Genomic DNA, 21,200 nt, shown 5'->3' with positions numbered 1-21,200 from the left:
TATTCAGTTACGTATTCGACAATGGTATCGACGTAACACCTCTGGCAAGACAAAAGCTTTCTTACAAGATGTTCAACATTTGGTCGTGGAAAGAGGTTTATCTATGGCCCGTGGGTCATATGAACTCTACTGACTATGTAAAAGGGTACCATAGTGCATCTTGCCCGGTCCAAATAGTTTGACCAACTAAAATGACTAGTACTTCATCAGATTTTAAATTAATGCAAAAAAATTACTTTAGGCCCTAATCAAGACTAGCACGCCTTGGACCACCTTACCAATGGGTCATATGAAATCTTAACACATTGTAGAAGTGTACCATAATGCGTCTTGCCCGGTCCAAAGAGTACTTGACCAGTTAAAATGACGATCAAATCATTACTTCTTGAATGAGTAAAATGGGACAACGAAAAAGCTTTGGGCCCTAATCAAAACCAGCACGCCTTGTATCACCAAACCGGTAGTTAAAATGAACTCTGAGGACATTGTAGAACAGTACCCGTAATGCGTCTTGCCCGGTCCAAAGAGTGCCTGACAAATTAAAATGACCTTAAAATGACCATGAAATCATTACTTCTTGAATGAGTAAAATGTCACAATGAAAAAGCTTTGGGCCCTAACCCATGCAGCACGCCTTGGATCACCAAACCGATGGTTAACAAGAACTCTAAGGACTTTGTACAATAGTGTCGTAATGGGTATTGCCCGGTCCAAAGAGTGCTTGACCAATTTAAACGACCATTAAATCATTACTTCTGTAGTGAGTGTAACAACATAGTATCAAAAAGCCTTAGGCTTTAATCCATGCAGCACGCCTTGGAACCGTCACGTCAAGTCCAAGATATTTTCCATTTTCAAGTACATTACTAAATCGATTACTAAATCGCTACTTAGCACTTATACATCATTTCAATAGATTAACTTCTGCTGCCGTGCGATGGGCAGGCTCGAAAGTGTGCGCCATATAAAGACAATCTCGTGAGATTAAATTTAGTTAACGTGCGATGAGAAGTCTCGATATTAGCTGCAACTAAACAATTACTCTGTCAGTTTAACTTAGTTCTATTGCCCGTGCGATGGGCGGGCTCGAAAGTGCGCGCCATATAAAGCCAATCTCGTGAGATTAAATCGAGTTACCCGTGCGATGAGAAGTCTCGATACTAGTTGCAACTAAACAATTAGTTTTTCACTGTAACTTGTATTGCCGTGCGATGAGCAGGCTCGAAAGTACGCACCGTATACATTTCATTTGGACAGGTTATATTTTGTTGCCTTGCGATGAAGCAGGTTAGGTCTTAGTTCTACTGCACAGCTCATGTCTTCTTACTGCAAAAACACGTCATTGTTGGAGTAATGGTCAGCGCTTGCTACCCCGGTTATTATAACTGACTGCCTTTGGAAGAACCCTCTGAAATAGGCTGTGTGTTTTGTTGTTGTTTTATTGCGGCGATGACCCATTTTTCCTATGCGTGGATATGTACCTTACCGTGTTTGTTTAGGTTCGTGGTGAATAAGAAAACAGAACAAATCGGGCAGAAATATAACATTAACCAACTGAAAATTTGTTAGCCTATTACAAACGGTGGGTTTACATGAAGAATGGCAAAAATTTTGGCGGAGATTCCCACAGTGTCTTGAAAGTGCAAACAATTTCGTACATCAGCGTCCTACTCCACTGGGGTAACGTTACCATTGGTCAATATAATTGAGGCGTGTCGTGGGCCGTGTATCGTAGGCACGAATTCACTTCTTCTTATATGCGATAGTTGCACATGTTCTTATATAAGCTAGCGATAACATGCCCAAGATTTATGGCCGTACACGGATCCTCGCCTTGCCAGGAATTAATGACACAGAAAAGCACACGAAAAAAGGGAGACTTTGTTGATTTCTTCTCACCGAAATGTTACTCCATTTAACTGGGACTATTAATAGTTTCGTTATCTAGATTTGGATTCTCCCACACCAACGTTCCTCCTGGGAAGTACGCGTTTGGACATTTACGTAACGTCTGTTTACGAGAAGATCATTTGTAGCCTCCATACAATTCTCAGCTGGTACCTTATAGCTTTTTAGTTTGACTGTCTATAGTGTATCATTCACAAATTCAAGCTGACTTAGTGAACATGGGGTGTTTTCCGGCGCGATTTAAGCCCGTTCCCCCAGCTGGTAAGTTGACTTTACAACACAGCTTTCTTTTCTTTCAATAACTTTCCAATATTTTGAAATTCCATCACTGTATATGTTAAGAGAACGTTTAATGTACTATCATGTTAAAGATATATGATTATTATACTTATAGGCCTTTACACTTTAGAAGCTTATCCAGTCCTATCACTTAGCCAGTAGCCTCGCGATTTGTTAATTATAAGATATCTTACGGTACAATATTAAATATTAAAAGTTAAAAAAATATTAGAAGTTATATTCACATCACGACCTAAGCTCTGAGGCCGGTGTCACGTGGTCGGCATTCAAGTGATGTAAATCCACAATTCTCAGTCCCAGTGCTCCTTCGTTTCACAACTTTGAATTAAAGAAAACTTTTCATGATGGAACGTTTTATTTTTGTTTTAAGAAAGAAAGGAAGGGAAAGGAGGGACTAAATAGGTGATACGAGCCATAACTATAACTTTGAAGAGACGTACAAAATTATGATATTTCTGATATGATAGACATGGAAGCATTGACTCAAATTTATGTCCTTATGTTATATCTCTCTGTCTGTCATAAGAAATAAAACCCTCCGTCATAGGCGTAGGAGCCTCATTTGATTTGGGGGGGGGGGGGGGGGCTGTAACGACTTGCCCGAAAATATAACCAAAATTTTTCGCGCGCTCCGCGCGCGCTCCACATGTTAATGTGCCTATCATATAGGCATTTTTCGCTTATTACATCACATGTCAATAACATACAATCGTTTTCCGTGTTTTAACCCTTCCAATTATTGGGGAAGTCGTTACAACAATAATGATAATAATATAACCATTGAGATACACATTGCAAGTTCTTCTTCTCTCAGAAGGTGTCAGTGGCGGAGCTATAGGGGTATTGGTCAGGGGGGAGAGAATGCTCTGTAGGGGCGCTTTCGACACTATCTAAGCGGAGCGCCACCACAGGTTGGCGCGGAGCGTACAGAAAATTTTTGAGTAGAGATACTCCCTAGATTGCCGGGAATGACCCTTTCGGGGCCTTTCTAATTTACAGATAAACGAAGAATAAATAGGTGTCATCGCTATTTGTCAGAAAGTTGTACCAACAAAATGTGACAAATGTCAATAGGTATTTCAGAGCGCAATAAAAAAGTCAATAATCGCGAATAAGTAGAGAGTGGTAAAAAGCTGAAAAGGGCGCCAGTAGTCCATTTGAGTCCGTCAGGGGGGCATCCGCCCACTCTGACTGTATGGACGCTCGGCCACTGGTAGGTGCCCGAAAAATTCTCAGCATATTGTCCGAATTCCCCCCCCCCCCAAAAAAATACTTGAAAAACACATTGCAAATTATTTTCTTTCAGTAGCTGCTCGAAAAATTCTCAGCATTTTGCCCGAATTTTCACCAAAAAATATGGTTGGGGGGCTGCAGCCCAGCCAGCCCCCCCCCCCCCCGCCTCCTACGCCTGTGCCCTCCGTCATACAATAAATCGTAGGCTGGTGTACAATTCCCTGCACCAGACAATGACACCAATGGGGATGAGATTCCCATAAAGTGTTTCAAATTTTTTTCTTCCTTGAGATGATCTAATTTTAATATGGTGAGATAATTCACTGCCTTTGGATCGATAAATTGGCCACCTCTACTCACTTTCAGTACTGGCGTTAGAACGTTTGGTACTAATTGTGTACCCCCGTCCCCAATCTCAATTCCTACACAGAGAAATACATTTCTTTGTTAAAACTTCACTTTTGATGTTGCTGAAATTTGTCCTTAATTAAGCCATCTCGATTTTTGCCCACAATCCCTGATCCATTTGCCCGGTTTTACCCCTTCACATTCCTTAAACTCCGCGACTATCACATTAAAGCCCTAGTTTTTAAAAAAAAAGGTGGCACGAAAACCAAACTACCGAACGATTGATCCGCTCTCAGCCCCATTCCCCTTGCATCGGGACTGTGACTATGTGATCATCGAGAAGCCCTATACTTTTTAAGAAAAAGTCGCCCAGGAAAGAACCTGGGCACGAAAACCAAACTACTGAACGACTGATCCGCTTCTAACCCCCAGTCCCCTTGCATCGGTACTGTGACTGTGAGATCATCGTCAGGTGTGCATTACCAATCCCCTCAAAAGGGAACAGATACTACACATGATCTTAGCTAGAAGGCCGAGAAGCCCTACTACTCTATATTTCAAACTTATTTAACACATCGTTGTACTACACAATTGACGTCAAAACTAATATAAATTGTGAATAGCTTCAGTATCGTGCTGATCACGATAATGGCTTAAATCCCCTAATTGGTAGAGTTTGATGACAAATTGACAATATTTAATCAAAAAGCGCATGCACAAGGTTACAAAACAGACGTTAATAATCTAGAAATGAAAATACTTTGAGAAATTGTGACAAAAAATAAATTCAAATGAAGTTTTTGTGAGAACAGCGAATTATTTGTACTGGTTACGTTACAGGTCGATAAAGAAATGAATATTCATTTTCTCGAAAAATGTATAAGATAATGTTAAGCGTTATCCATGCTCTATGTTGCTGTACTGTGTTGCGAACCAACTTTTTTAATTTTAGAATTACGTTACGTAAAGAGGCGAACTGGGTGATTGGTCAATGTTCAGTGTACCCTCTGCGCTTGCGCGAATCCCATGGAGCTACAAATTGTGTATGGCTGCATGTTTTTACCTCCATGGGCTGACAAAGCCGAAAAAGAAGGATAAGGTTACCCCACACACTGAAGTACGAGTATAAACAAAGGTGGTGGGAAAGTATGTGTTTGAGAAAGGTTAAATCAAAAACTGTACGAAGACAAGAATTCACTACTTTATGTACTCGTTTTTGAGTAGTCGAATTTTCAAAACAAATATGTAAATGTAGAGTAAAGCAGTTCACGCTTGAGAAATCGTTTGAGACATACAGCAAAAAAATTGGTATATATAGTTTCGAAATTTAAAGGGAAAAATTCTAGTTTCAATTATTTACAATTTCTTACCTTCTACGTAAAATTCGTATGGAGAGGCTCGTAAAACCGCGCCCATTTCTGCCCACCTCTCCCAGTATTTGTTAGCTTATCACACCACGCTATTTATTATAATTTGGAAAGATATTCTTCAAATATTTCAAGGTATAAGGTATTCTGTAACACAAAGAGAGCATGGCAATGTATGGGGAAGAGGACCCAAACATCCCTGTCATTGAGAGTTGGCATAGACTTTGGATTTTCAAAATTCTTTTTGAATTCAGATTTAACTTCGTTCTCAGTGTTTATTCGATAATGTTGCTAGGTTTGCTACAATGCAGCTTGATGCAGCCCCTGCCCCCCCCCCCCACATCCCTTCGGACCTGCCCATTGTGGGATCTAGAGATACGTTCCACATAAATTGAATTCTCCTCTTCAGATATATTTTGTGCTTTAAACGAGATACGAAGATAAAATGAAAGACGTCAAATTCAAAATTTACCGGGGACTTCGCCGCCTGTAACCTCACCATGCACGAACCAGCCCAAGCTTTCAAACCTAATGAGCTGAAAGCCAGTGGTGGGGCCGTTGCACAGAATAATTTCATATTTGTAGATGTCGAAAAGTGCATGCGATATTTTCAAATTACGACGCTCGTTTTTTCTCCAAATTCGACTTCCACCTCAAAATATTGATGGTTTATGTCAAGCAATTGGTGTTTACCCTTAAAAACTGCGTTTTACGTGGAATCCACCAATTTCAATGTTTAATCATTATGGCATCAGAGGAAAATGCTTATAGAGTTTCTCATGGACAGATCCCACCTGCTTTCGACAATTTACTTGTTCACAACCATGACATTCACAATTATAACACACGACACATACTAATTGTACGCCCTAATCGCATTCACACCAATGTAGGAAACTGTAGCCTTCGTCCAGCTCGTATACAAGCATCACATGGAATTCACTGCTGCTTAATATCAGGTCACAACCTTCCCGAAATTTGTTTAAATACAAATTTTACTTCAACTTATACTGAGATTGATGTTCCTCTTTCTCTCTTTTCTTTTTCTTCCTTTTCTCCATTTTGTCTTATTTTCATAATTCGTTTCTTAATGTTAGTTATTTGTGTACTCTATGTACAGCAGGGAGTGTCTCACTAGATAAGCCCACAATGTTTTTTGTTTTTTTTTATACACTTGCTTTCACACTGTATTCGCTACAAAAAAATGTGTACATGTTCTGAAAAAAAACAAATAAATAAACAAAACGAAACGAAACGAAACGATAATGTGGTCGTTTTATGGCGTAATTATGATGTTTTATGTCAAATCGAAATGTCCTAATTTCAACTTTCATCTAAAACATATGATATCTTGCTATTAAATGGTGACGTTTTACTTTGAAGATATAGATATGTTTTTCCTTATTTATATAGCTTATTTCAGCATGAACACCTATTTGTGAGCCCTTGTCACATCTCAATTACACTCGTGAGATTAGACGTGTTTGCTATATCATCCTTTCTCTTTGAGTCACTTCATTGGTATTTCTGATCTGGGCTTCACTTTCTCTGTTTTTCAGATACTTTACCAGTACAGTGTACTGAGGATAATGATGTCCAGGATGTCCGTCATGATAGGAGTCTACTTGGTCATCAAATCGGTACTCCCAGGGTTCGATCAGTTCCTACAGAGTTTGGTACGCCGTCATGTTTGTTAAATGTTCATCTTATTTGCAGGATATGTAAAGCATTAAAAGATTGATCTTACCAGGATTTAAGTATCTCCATATATCATATTCCAATCAATTAGAAACTTCACTTTATGTCCCTTCTTTCTCTTCCTAAATATTGGCTTCATTACAGTATAACATTACCCTAAATATCAAGTTGTTAAAGCAAACTTACTTATTAGAATTGTGTAAGGATATGAAGAACCATGACGCACTGCAATAGAAAGTTCCACGATCCATGGTTATAATTACTACGTATTATTATCATGCATATTCATTAACTGCAATATATTGAACAGCCAGTTGGCACAATTTTCCAATGCTTCACCACGTTATTGTCTTATATTGAACAGCCGTTTTTAAAATTTATCAAATATAAGCGAGGTGTCCATAATGCTCACAACGTCAATGCGATTGCTTTGAAGCGGGAACTGAAAGTACATCAATACTAAATATTGTCCCAGCTGAGTGATATTAAATAAAATGCAGCACTTCTCTTACACTCTGTACAGAAGTTATCTGTACACAGAAGACTGGTCACTCATCCTTCTCTTTAAATACATTAACGAGGTAGTTAGATATTTTACTTAAAAAAAGGAAGGTCACCTGGCATTTATTTTTATCTGGTCGTGATAATTTCTGTTTTAAATCCGTTTCTGGCTGGTCGTCAAGATTTGGTCCCACTAGATATTCAGAATTGTCTATGGTCAGAAAGGTTCAGCCTTCAGCTTATCAATGTAACAGTTGTAATAGAAAGAAAGCTTCAATTCAAGCCAGCGGTGCTCTAGTCTAGTATATTTAATTCAAGTACTTCCGGGTACTTCGGGTTTCGAGTACCAAGTGGCTAGTCAGATTACTGTTTTTAATAATCCGAGTACCGAAATGGAGTACTTTTTCATCCGACTTCTTTTTCGAATTCCATATACAAAGGCCTTTATGTTCATGTACAAAGATCGTTATTGTAAGCAAACGAATATTGATAACCCGACATCTTTGATTTGTTATAGATGAGTTAAGTCCACCAATTTCTACTGACCGTTTTTTATCTGAAAATGGACGCTTGGTCACCCATCCCACCGACAACCATTGCATCAAATAAAGGTGGATTTTGGATTTCTGAAATTAACTAAAAAGGAATGAACCAGATGGAGGCGAACATAAAGCCTACAACATGTTACAGTTTTTTATTTTATTTTTGTGATACTGTTCATGAGGGTGACGTCATCTTGCCTCGTTTCCGTTATTGTATTGTATAGTATTGTTGTAAAAGTGCGCGTTTGTCTATAATATATTTCTCATCTGTGTGTGCACAGAATGTATTGTTTACATTTATATTTGTTCAGTTCATAGACTATACCCATGCATCATGCATTTATGATGCCTACTGTATATGAGCCTTGAACACCAGTGGTACTTCAAAACAAAGTCAGTTTGTCTTATCTATAACAGAAGGCCCCCCCCCCTCCACGTACGTCCCCACATGAACGGCCTTTGCAACCCACATGCAAGTTTCTAAAGTAGTCCAAAAAGAATGGTTGCCTAGGATCAAGTTTTATAATCCATTTCTTCAAACTTACATTGTTGTTATTGATTACAAATTTGACACTGTTTTCTTATTTACGGTGGTGTCTGCAAATTACTATAGTCCACTTAGAGACCCTGGCGAGATATGAGCAATGCTTACTGGCATTTTCAAACACTTATATCTAATAGCATTATAGCTGCTAAATTATATCCCCAAGTCACTGCTTACAATGGTTTGAACTTTTTCAAATTTCCTCCAAAACAGCGATTTTTAGATAATTTTAATGTTCTGAAATCTTGTCATAATAGGGGAACTTGTTCTTTTTTAATTGTAAGTTTTTTGCTTTTGCTTTGATTGTATAATAAGATATTTTCAAAGTTTGTTGTGACGATTCAAGGTCATCATTCAGTACGTATTTGTCTACAAACGTAAAAGTTAACTACATTAATATCCTGGTACATGACTGGTTCAGACCGTAATTATGGATTTCCCGAGCAGAAAAGACTGGGTCAGAATAAACTGCTTTAAGTTGGAAACTGAGTGACCATTATTTACTACACTATTTAGTGAAAATGCAGATAACCAGTGTAAGTTATAATATATCAAGTAAACTGCCGTGTCAGTCTTAACTAAATATGTATAAAGTTCTAACATTACATTTTCGTTTACTGTATATAAGCCAAATATGCAGCTGAAATATAGACAGTGGTGATGATATATAGTGTCTGCTATGTTGTTTGTACTCCTGAGTCCTTAATTTTTCTTGTAATGTGAATTTGTGATATTTCTAGTAACGATGATCAAGTAGGTCTCAGGAAAGAGTAATCCACAGCACAAATAAATGTAGACATATATGGCCTTGATGCGTCTAGGTATTGGCTGCTATTTGTAACCGAATAATTGGGACTATACTATCTTCTTTGGAAATTCAGACAACAGAGGGGGGGGGGGGTGAGGGGGGTGACACCATTAAGTAGCTACGCTCATGTGTTTTCTTTTCCCCTTCTTTTTTTCCTTTTCTTTACAGGGAGTCCTCTACTTTGTTAAGCCATCTGAAGGTGTTTTAGAGGACTTCTCATCACATTGTATATATTCACGTGATGAAACAAAATAAAGGTGTATATGTACTGACGACTATGAAATAGCTTAATTTGTTGCTACCTCACCCCCCCGCCACACCCCCTCCGCCACCCCCCCCCCCCCCCCGCCACCCCCCCATCCTCCCACTCCCTTCGCTCCCCATCCCATCTCTTTCTGTTATCCCTCTAATGGAGTATTCGGTCGCCAGTATAGTCCCGAATTGAACCAATTTAGCTAAGGCATGTTCGTGAAGTTAAAAATCTGCATGCAGGAATTTGTCAGTGTGCCTGGCATATTTGAAGTGACCAATTTGGGGAGTTCTGATAAGCATTGGGCAATTTGTTATGATGTAATCGTAACAATTTCCAAACAGTGGTGGAGAACTGACAAGTAAACTCGCAGCCCTTCCAATCTAAAGAAAAAATCGTCAACAAACTGCATAATACCGTTTCTTCCATCGCTAGAGTGAACCTTTTAAATCATGAGTGGAGTTATTCGTTTAATTTCAACCAAAAGGGAGTGGTCGAAGAAATTGGGAGGAAAAATAATCGTTAGAGAAAACCGTAATAAACTTTCTGCTCGAAAGAGAACTACGTGTACTAGTTTAGCGAAACCTGTGAGAACCGCGCATAACGTATGGAATGAAAGGTTTACACCAAGTGCAAGTTGTGCAAATAACCAGTACATAGTATCGCAACTTAATAATTCAAAGTACAATACAAACTGTCATCACTTGCAATCATCGGTGCTCAGCACATGTTCGGCAATACAAGGCAGAGCAACAAACCAAGTCAGAAGATATGTGTGTCAGAAGATATTCAACTTGGCAACGGTATGCATTAAGTCGCACACTCCTGCAGTTTATAGCTACTGTAGTCGTAATATTGTAGGCGGAGTGTATAGCCTAGTGGTTAACGCCGGCGTCTCCCAGTCATGAGATCCCCGGTTCGATTCCCCGCCGACAGCAAGGTGTGTCGTCTGGCAAGGGTGTTGTTCAATAACAACTTCCCGACATGGACGTTAAATGGATGTGTGCCGAGAGATTGGCTTCGGTCAGCTTGCGAGTCTATAAGCCTCCATGGCTTCTTTCGCGAGTTCCTGCTTGCGGGAAGATCACATATACATATACATACATACAAATATAGTTCATCATTTTCATGCATGCAAATGGTTCACAGTATGCATTCATGTGTGTAAATATTGTTGTAGTGGCAACTGTGGCATTCACAGTATCATAGGCTAACACTTGCACAAGCAAATATACATATTGTCTGTAATTTAAAAAATTAAAAACAAAAATGATGACGGATACACAGTGAACACTAAATATGGTCACACATTCCACTGCCAGGGAAGAACTAATGAGTCAAGACTATATATAAATGTGCCATTCTAATGGCTGTATCTGCCACAGAAAACTGTGTGAGAGAGAGCCAGATATATTATGTAGTGCCATCATTTATGGTACTAAGCATACATTAGTGGTCCATACTGGAAAGTACTTTGACCATACGCCAAAGAAACACGCCAAGGTGGATGTGATTTTGTTCTGTATTTGTACGACACACTATCTAAGCGGTGCTCCACCATCGGTTGGCGCGGAGTGAACAAAAAAAATTTTGGTCAATAATGCCTCCCAGATCGCAGGAAATGGCATCTCCCGGACCATATAACCTACATCTGTAATTGTATATTTGGAGGTTTCGTGTAATGAAAATTTGGGTGAAATCATCATGTGTAATGGGGATAGTAATATAAAAGTACCACCCTGGAACACATCACATGACCCTCCATAAATGGTACGCGCTCACGCGCATATTTATTGTGTGAAAGTTTCTCCAGATTTATTAAACTCGATGGTATAAACCATGTTGCGTCACTTGCACTGTTGCGGCTGAATTTTCCTCCACGCTTGCGTGATACGCCACGCAAACTGTCGTACTTTTCCCTGGGGCAGTAATGTACGCCGTACACCAAATTTATCGGCGTATATTTCCATACGCCAAAGATCTTTTTGTGAAAGGCCGTACTTTCCAGTATAGGTAGTGGTTACACACAACACATGTACAGTTATGAACGAAAGCTCAAAGCTCCTGCCCAATACCCACACATACGCATGATTAATGTTGTGGATATTAAACAATTTTCATGTCTGAAATTTTCATTTCTTTGAACTGTGTAAATAAGCCAAAATTCTGACAAAGTACATTGTCATAAAGTTAGTTACCATGAAAAGATTGTTTAGTGGAAGTAGAAGTGGAGTTTAAATGTAATGAGGCTTTAAAGTTTGATTACCATAAACCTATGCAGGTCACATCAAAGATCTTTCAAGAACTATTTGACACAGGATGAAATTAGATCTTATATAAGAGTCATTGGGAAAGTTTCAAGTTTCAGAAATTTATGTTATATAGAACATGCTCAACTTGCATTAATGCTGGTTAACTCCAGCAGTAATTTGTGCAAGTGGTTCATGTATCAGAATGGATTATGAATATATTACAGTCTCATATACATAGCAAACTTAGAGAATGCTTTTAATCTTATAGATACCAAGCCTAATCCTTTAAATAGGAGGTTGCTAGTTCCCATCTTCAAGAACATTTCACTTGGGTTTATAAATGAGATTTAGCCTCTAAAGCTTAAGAAAAAAAACAAGGAACATGTTGAACAGTTGAGTATTTATAGAGTTGAGTCCACATTCAAATTGTTCATTTGATTGTGTTCTGGTATCATTTTAGCCATGCCATTTAATATTCATGTGTGGTTGAATACATTTCTCAATCTTTCTACGTACAATCAGGTATTTAAATTTTAATTCCGTTTATAGCATGGAACAGTATTGTACAGGAACATACCAAAAATGTGCATGTGTATTATGGTATATTTGCAGCAAAGAAACCAAGACCCAAATTTAGTATGGTATTTAGCCCCCTGATACAACCATGACATTGTCTACTGTTATGATGTGTAAAGTTCATATACCATTTTGGCAGCATTAATGAAAGCCATTTGAGAAGTTACATACTGTAAACCAATGCTTTCTTTGTTTTCCAGATCACCTTAACTGATACCCTGTTTTTCATTCTTTTTTCCTATAACTTCCCTTCTCAGGTTTCATCACATTGGAGTACCCAAAGAAGGAGAGTGTCCAATGCTTTACAAAGCCTAATACAAAGATCTAATTTGAGCAATACCAGTTTGAAAAATATTCTGGGCATAAATGGTAAGCTCCAGGTCTGATTGTGAGTTTCCATAATGTCTTGATCAAAAAGAACTAGGTAAAATATAGAAATGAGAATACTATTTGAAATAAAATCTTGTAAACTAAGCCAACAATTGTTTATGTTGGTCATTTCAGTTTCAAAAAGAAATCAGGCGATAGGGGTCATTCGTTAACATTTTTAAATATGCATGATGTTACGTTAGGATGGCTGACTTAAGATTGAAAGAGCTGAGGAAGAACAGCGATGTCATCCTTTTGTTTAGGACCCTTCATTAAATCATGATTAAAAACAAAATTGAGATTCTTGATTTTATAATCAAATATTTAATCGCTACTATGTCAAAGCTTGTGAATTACTGTACTTTGTTTATTTGTAAAGCAACATGTGTAACATTAGTCTGCCTTGCCTTTTGTTTTAATAATGTTAATGTTTGGAATTAATACTCATTCGAACTAGCTTTAAATTTGTAAATTCATTTTGTTGACTAAAAACATTGTTTATTGGGTACACTGAGCCTAAGTAATCTTAAACCAAAGTTTGTTACCTTTTGTGATGTGATTGTTAGCCGTGTGTAGTTATTTTTTTATCTTTTTTCTTCAGAAACTTTACAATTTTCCAGTTCTCCCAGACAATCCAACAGACAAAATCAAAATGATGAGAAACAGGAACAAAAAGATGAAGAAGGTACAGTATGGTGTCTCTCTGAATGTTGAGTCTAAAACAAATGTATTTATTTTGTTGGAAAAGTACATAGATGAACACAATGATTCAGTTTTCATAATTTGCATGTCTAGGATGTGTTCTAAATTTGCATTAAAAATTTGCAAACAGTTTTAAAGATATTTGGCCTGATGGTTGCAATTACCAAACATACATGTGTGATGAAATCAAGATAGCTGACTGACACGAAAAAAGTTGGATTCAAATTTTGAACAGACAAAATGAATGTTAGTCATAGTGTATCTAGGACATCTCACCTGTCTGCTACAAGTTCACTCTTGGTACAACAATGGACCAACTTCAGCTGTTGTTATAATATCAAAAATTACTTGTAGGAATTACATTCATGTTTCTTGGGATGCTTTGAAATTTGCTTGCCTTTGTTATTTCATGATAAAGTATAAAAGTACTCCCGTCGTCTTCCAATTTTTGTTTGTTTCGATTATACAGATCCTCAGAAGGGAGGCTTGGACAATGATAATATCCGAATGTTGCTAATGCTTCTCCTTATAATCACGTTGCTAAACATGCTCTCGAAGGGAGATGATGCCCAGAACATCTCCTGGCAGACATTTATTAATGACATGTTAGCCAAAGGAGAGGTGAAATATTTTATATTGGAATTCATCATTTTCACATTTTTGGATTGAAAAGTAAAACCTCCAAGCATTCCTTACCATAATTTCCAGTACAGTCTGTGAATGTAACTGTACAATTGTTACAAAGTTACAACTGTACAAAGTTATAATTTTATTTCATTTATTTTCTCAACAAATTGGTCACTTTCTTATATACAAAAATAGAAAAGACTAACATTTTTTTTATTACTAATCAGTTTTTCACAAAGTGGAGTAGTGAGAGGAGTCACATGCCAGTTATGTCACCCATCTCCACCGTCCCAATTTGATAGTTATTTCTAAACAAGATAAGGTTAAGAACTCCATTAAATATGTCAAGGTGCTGGTTTACTCTGTTCAATTAACACTGTGGGTTGTAAACTCCTGTAACTTGTGATATAGTCAGATTAAAACAAAACAGAACCAGATACATCAGTTAGGTAAGAACTTTGCATCCTTGAGATTATAAAACTTTATAAGAGAAGTCAGTGTCCTCTGGTATTTGTCTTTCCAGAAACCATTATTAAAAGTATTATTGAAAGTAAAAGAAGTTTGATGAAGCCCTTTTGTACAAAATGTTGAAAGCACACGTTTGCATGTTAACAATTTTCCATTTTCCCTGCCGCATCTTTAACTTGGAAAAGGTCAAAGGTCTGTCTGTCACATACTACGATTCTGATGGAAGTGGTGAGGCATCCAATCCATAATCTGACCTTGACCATGTATTCTTGCATGATGGTGCCATCGTGTTTGGTAGAGAGGTAAGAACTAAACAGGTTATGAGGCATGCAGTAGGGTATTGACTGTTGAGTATACTTTGTGGAACAGGGCATATTATGGGAGACAGGCAATGGTATGAGAAATTAATAATGCTATGGGGAATGGAGCATACTATTGGGAGTGAGTCATAGATTGATGGATGGACCATGCTATGGGGAATAAAGCATTATATGAGTATGGACCATGCTATAGGGAATGGTGCATACTATTGAGATGGACCATGCTATAGGGAATTCTGGAGCATAATATGAGTAAGGACCATGCTATGGGGAATGGAACAAACTATTGGGATGGACCATGCTATAGGGAATAGAGCATGATATGAGTATGGACCATGTTATAGGGAATAGCATTATATGAGTATGGACCATGCTATAGGGAATGTAGCATACTATTGAGATGGACCATGCTATGGGGAATGGAGCTTACTATTGAGATGGACCATGCTGTGGGGAATGGAGCATACTATTGAGATGGACCATGCTATGGGGAATGGAGCATTATATGAGTATGGACCATGCTATAGGGAATGGTGCATACTATTGAGATGGACCATGCTATAGGGAATTCTGGAGCATAATATGAGTATGGACCATGCTATGGGGAATGGAACAAACTATTGGGATGGACCATGCTATAGGGAATGGAGCATGATATGAGTATGGACCATGTTGTGGGGAATAGCATTATATGAGTATGGACCATGCTATAGGGAATGTAGCATACTATTGAGATGGACCATGCTATGGGGAATGGAGCATTATATGGTGTTGGAACATGCTATAAGGAATGGAGCATACTATTGAGATGGACCATGCTATAGGGAATGGAGCATTATATGAGCATGGACCATGCTATAGGGAATGGAACAAACTATTGGGATGGACCATGCTATAGGGAATGGAGCATTATATGAGTATCGACCATGCTATAGGGAATGTAGCATACTATTGAGATGGACCATGCTATAGGGAATGGAGCATTATATGAATATGGACCATGCTATGGGGTATGGAGCTTACTATTGAGATGGACCATGCTGTGGGGAATGGAGCATACTATTGAGATGGACCATGCTATGGGGAATGGAGCATTATATGAGTATGGACCATGCTATAGGGAATGGAGCATGATATGAGTATGGACCATGCTATAGGGAATGGAGCATACTTTTGAGATGGACCATGCTATGGGGAATGGAGCATTATATGAGTATGGACCATGCTATGGGGAATGGAGCATACTATTGAGATGGACCATGCTATGGGGAATGGAGCATTATATGAGTATGGACCATGCTATGGGGAATGGAGCCTACTATTGAGATGGACCATGCTATGGGGAATGGAGCATTATATGAGTATGGACCATGCTATGGGGAATGGAGCATACTATTGAGATGGACCATGCTATAGAGAATGGAGCATTATATGGGGATGGACTGTGCTATAGGGAATGGAGCATTATATGAGTATGGACCATGCTATAGGGAATGGAGCATTATATGAGTTTGGACCATGCTATGGGAATGGAGCATTATATGGGGATGGACCATGCTATAGGGAATGGAGCATTATATGAGTTTGGTCCATGCTATGGGTAATGGAGCATTATATGAGTTTGGACCATGCTAAGGGGAATGGAGCATTATATGGGGATGGACCATGCTATAGGGAATGGAGCATTATAAATTTAAAAAAAATTAAGGAAAAGGTGCACCTTTTCTCAAAAAGGGCAGTTTTTCACAAAAGTGCAAGGGCATATGCCCCGCCCCCCAACCCCCTCCTCTTCATTGCTTCTAGTTTTACCATCCCGGTCTATGTGGTAAACTCTTTAAAAATAACACTCAAACTTTCAGTACTGACACTTTGAACTTTGGTTGGGTAGACTTATTAATATTCATTATTGATATTATTCTTTATTCCTTCTTTGCAGTGATATCGATCTTGTCTTTCTCGGAGATCTAGGAGACAATCCCTGCCGTCGCCTCGGAGAGGAGCTAAAGAACTGTGCACTCCCTTCACAAGGGACCATTAAAGTACTGGATAAAGCCACTGTAAGTCCAATTATTGTCAGGAAATATCTTCTTCTGGTCATATATGTCTGTGTTTGTTGAAATGTGCACAACTCTGAAGGGAAAGAAAACTGTATTAAATAGATAGTGAGAGTAAATGTTGTTTGCAATCAACAAACCCTGTTTAGTCATCTGTCTAGTATTTCTGTAGACTATTCAAGTTTATCTAAGTCCCTTAGAAGCCGTCCACTCTGCTAGTGGGTCACACTATTTGGTAAGAAACAATCACCAAAGGGCAACGTGGAGAGAAAAATGAATTTCACGTAGTTTCTTCTTTGAATGGTTGATCTATAATGAAGCGAATGTGGGTAGTGTTCCAGAAGTGGTGGGGGGGGGGGGGGTGTAGTGATAAAATATTCTGACCATGTAGTCTAGATATATAGGAAAGTGCATATGCAGGCTGGGCAGACAGGTTTTATGGTCATGCATAAATCCACATGTTATCTGGTCAAGTGATAAGAAACAGAATAGTGTATTGTACAGTGATTAGTGTATAGCTGACTTATATAAGCCTTTCTGGTATGAGTGAAGTAAGAACAAAGTGTCCAAAAGGTTTTGGATCCCAGGGTGTGCACTGAGCTACTCATTAAAGTTGTCATAAAGGCCACTGCCTTGCTAGCTTGCACCATGAGGATAAGGAAGTTATGAATACAGTGGTACTTTAGTTTGGGATTTTGAAATAGAATGTTTAAGGATGCCTGAAATTCATCCCTTAATATTTAAAAGTGCTGTCCAGAAGTTTTCATATTAATTATTGATAGATAACCTAAAAATACAAAACAACACTTCACCAAAGCGTATTCGTATCTGCTTTATAGGTTGGAAGAGAATGACATTTGATGCTTACCACATGCCCTCCAGAAGTTTGTAGCAGTACGAACATGTGAGGTCCTGCAAAGGCAATTTTATAATATGAGGAATTAGGTAGTTCTGTGGACACTCCTCACAACCACAGCCCTCTCACCCCCCTCTCCTCACAACCACAGCTGCCTCACCCCCCCCCGCCCCCCGCAACCCCTTCCTGTATGTAGACTGATCTGGTAACCTGTTAACAGCCTTGTCCTCCTAATTCTCTGTTCCAGTGTCAAACATACATATTTGTGACATGGATTTTGTTTATCCAGTTTTTGGTTCCTTGCTTTAGCAAAAGGAACCTATGTAGTCAGGTTGGCGTGTGTGCGTGTGTGTATGTGTGTGTGTATGTGTGTGTGCGTCTGTGACACTTGCTTGGGTACACTGTAACTCAACAAGGGAAAGTTGGACTTAACTCAAACTTGGTATATAGATCCGCCATAGTGAGAAGGTGTGCCCTATTGTTTTTGGTGCCTGTGAAGGTCACCAAAGGTCAGTTAGAGGCCAAAAACCCAAAATATTAAAACTGCAATAACTCCCAGTGCCAATGTGCGACAAGGTTGATATTTTGGGACAAGTTGTGAACTGGTTAGGAGAACATTTTCAAACTTAACGGTCATGTGATCTGAGGTCACCAAAGGTCAATTAATGTTGAAAAACAAGTATTTTTGCGATAACTTGAGAACAAAATGTCCGTAAGGGTTGGGAGTTGCTTCAATGTAATCCAAATGTTGACCCGCATCTGGGTGACCTTTGACCTCAATTTGACCGCTGGTGACCTTTACGTGTTTTGGGGATTTTTACAGTGTTGATGCTATTTTCAGATGTCAAAGGTACCTTCTGATCATAAATGTCAATAGGTTGACCCCGTGTGACCTTTGTGTGCGAAGTTATATGGGGTCAAAGTTTTTCTGTCGGAGTTAGGATGGCTGTACAGACTTGTCATTTTGTTTTTTGGAATCAGGAGATCAAACTACATCTGAAACCAAGGTCAAAGGTCACATTAGAAAAAATATGCTTATTTTGAGAGAAACCGTGCAAAAAAGAAAATGTTTGGTTTTGATGCTAGATTTGGATATCAAAGGTACCTTCCAATCAAAAATGTCAATGGGTTGACACCCGAGTGAGCTTTGTGTGTTCAGTTATACGAGGTCAAAGTTAATTATCAGACATTTAATCCAATAACCTCCAGTGCCCAGGTGTGACACGGTTGATATTTTGGGACAAGTTGCAAATGGTATCGGGGAATATTTTCAAACTTAACGGTCATGTGATCCAAGGTCAACAAAGGTCAATTAATGTTAAAAAACTAGTATTTTGGGGGGAGAAAATGGGCAAAGAAAAAAAAGTTTGAATTTTTATAGTTTTGATGCTATATTCACGTCTCACCAATCAAAAATGTAAATGAGTTGACCCCAGGTGACCTTTGTGTGTTAAGTTATACAAGGTCAAAGTATATTTTCAGACATTTAGTGCAATAACTCCCAGTGCTAAGGTGTGACACGGTTGATATTTTGGGACAAGTTGCGAATGATATAGGGGAACATTTTCAAACTTAACAGTCATGTGATCCAAGGTCACCAAAGGTCAATTAATGATAAAAAAACTAGTATTTTTGCGATAACTTGAGAACAAATTGTCCGTTAAGCCCGGGTCACATCTGCGCGATTCAACACGCAACTCAACTCGCAACTAAAATCACGTGAATCAGAAAAGTTGCTTCAAAGAAGTTGCGCTGATTAGGACATTGCTCTATTGCAAATCGACGGCGCAACTTTTATTGCTCGACAAGTTGATACCCGTGTCTAACTACGCGATTCAACCTTCAATTGTATTGCGAGTTGAATCGCGTGTTGAATCGCGCAGATGTGACCCGGGCTTAAGGGTTGGGAGTTGCTTCAATGTAATCCAATTGCCGACCCGCATCTGGGTGACCTTTGACCTCAATTTGACCTCTGGTGACCTTTACGTATTTTGGGGATTTTTACAGTTTCGATGCTATTTTCAGATGTCAAAGGTACCTTCTGATCATAAATGTCAATGGGTTGACCCCTGTGTGACCTTCGTGTGCAAAGTTATACAAGGTCAAAGTTAATTTTCAGACATTTAATGCAATAACTCCCAGTTCCAAGGTGTGACATGGTTGATATTTTTGGACAAGTTGCAAATGGTAGAGGGGAATATTTTAAAACTTAACGGTCATGTGATCCGAGGTCACCAAAGGTCAATTAATGATAAAAAACTAGTATTTTGGGGGGAGAAAATGGGCAAAGAAGAAAATTTTTGAATTTTTATAGTTTGATGCTATATTCACTTCTCACCGATCAAAAACTTCCAATGAGTTGACCCAAGGTGACCTTTGTGAGTTCAGTTATATGAGGTCAAAGTTAATCTTCAGACATTTAGTGCAATAACTCCCAGTGCCAAGGTGTGACACGGTTGATATTTTGGGACAAGTTGCGAATGGTATAGGGGAATATTTTCAAACTTAACAGTCATGTGATCCAAGGTCACCAAAGGTCAACTAATGTTAAAAAATAGGATTTTGGGGGGGAAAATGGGCACAGAAAAAGTGTTTGAATTTTTATAGTTTTGATGCTCTATTTAGGTCTCACCGATCAAAAATGTCAATTGGTTGACCTCCGGTGACCTTTGTGTGTGAAGTTATGTATACAAGTTCAAATTTAATTTTTAGACATTTAATGCAATTAAATCCCAATGCCAAGATGTGACACGGTTGATATTTTGGGACAAGTTGTGAATGGGGTGGTGGAACATTTTCAAACTTAACTTAACCAATGTTATCATATCTGTTGACCCGCTTGTAGGTGATTTTATATTTCTTACATTTTCGACGCCATATTCAGATCTCAAAAGTGCATTTTGATCAAAAATACGATCACAATTTGTGATCACAAAAGTGTTGGATATAGTGTTGGTTACTTTATGGGTACATGTAGGACCACAATTACTTGACTATTTGAGCCCAAGCTGGCTTGATAATATTATGTGTATGGTCATATACCCCTACGCAAGGAACCACAGTGCCCTTGGGCTCTTGTTCACATTTGTTACCTATTAGCCATGGAATCATGGCTTCTCTCAAACTCTGGATGCTTCTATAACAGCCACTACTTGTACAGTAGGAGGCCACAGGGGAGATGGCAACATTTCTGCCATGAGCGATGTCAGAGTTTTATAGTTAACTCACTACCTTAACCCCAACTCATTTCTTTGTAAAAAAGAGGGGTACACATTTTCCAATCTGATGAAGTCATGAAGTCAAAAATTATTATCTGAGTTTTGGATTATTTTAATATATATTTTTTTCTATAAAGGTACCCATCGTGAAACTGACAGATGCCTTCACTCAGATTCGGGTTGATATCAGCTTTAATAAAACCACCACAGAATGTGCCGAGCTTATTGAGGTGAGCTATATGAAACAGTTGAATGTAGT

General features: G+C 38.5%; 1 protein-coding gene and 1 long non-coding RNA gene across 3 annotated transcripts in view; both read left to right on the top strand.

The window, feature by feature from the left end:
* The first annotated feature begins 1,244 nt into the window (after window positions 1-1,244).
* Window positions 1,245-9,310, top strand: LOC139965501 (uncharacterized). Its single transcript, XR_011792273.1, has 3 exons — window positions 1,245-2,169; window positions 6,716-6,832; window positions 7,873-9,310. It is a non-coding gene; the product is annotated as an uncharacterized lncRNA (long non-coding RNA).
* A 4,570-nt stretch (window positions 9,311-13,880) lies between these two features.
* Window positions 13,881-21,200, top strand: part of LOC139965475 (uncharacterized) — a 32,922-nt gene continuing 25,602 nt past the window's right edge. For both annotated transcript variants that reach the window (XM_071967874.1, XM_071967873.1), the window contains exons 1-4: window positions 13,881-14,019; window positions 14,679-14,795; window positions 16,750-16,870; window positions 21,079-21,171. In XM_071967874.1, the coding sequence (XP_071823975.1) occupies window positions 14,713-14,795; window positions 16,750-16,870; window positions 21,079-21,171 (297 nt within the window). In that variant the 5' untranslated portion in view covers window positions 13,881-14,019; window positions 14,679-14,712. The remainder of the gene's footprint in view (window positions 14,020-14,678; window positions 14,796-16,749; window positions 16,871-21,078; window positions 21,172-21,200) is intronic.

This window comes from Apostichopus japonicus, chromosome 3, assembly GCF_037975245.1.
Source record: "Apostichopus japonicus isolate 1M-3 chromosome 3, ASM3797524v1, whole genome shotgun sequence".
NCBI classification, from domain to species: Eukaryota; Metazoa; Echinodermata; class Holothuroidea; order Aspidochirotida; family Stichopodidae; genus Apostichopus; species Apostichopus japonicus.
Note: the sequence above shows the minus strand (reverse complement) of the source record. Positions and strands in the feature narration are given on the sequence as shown.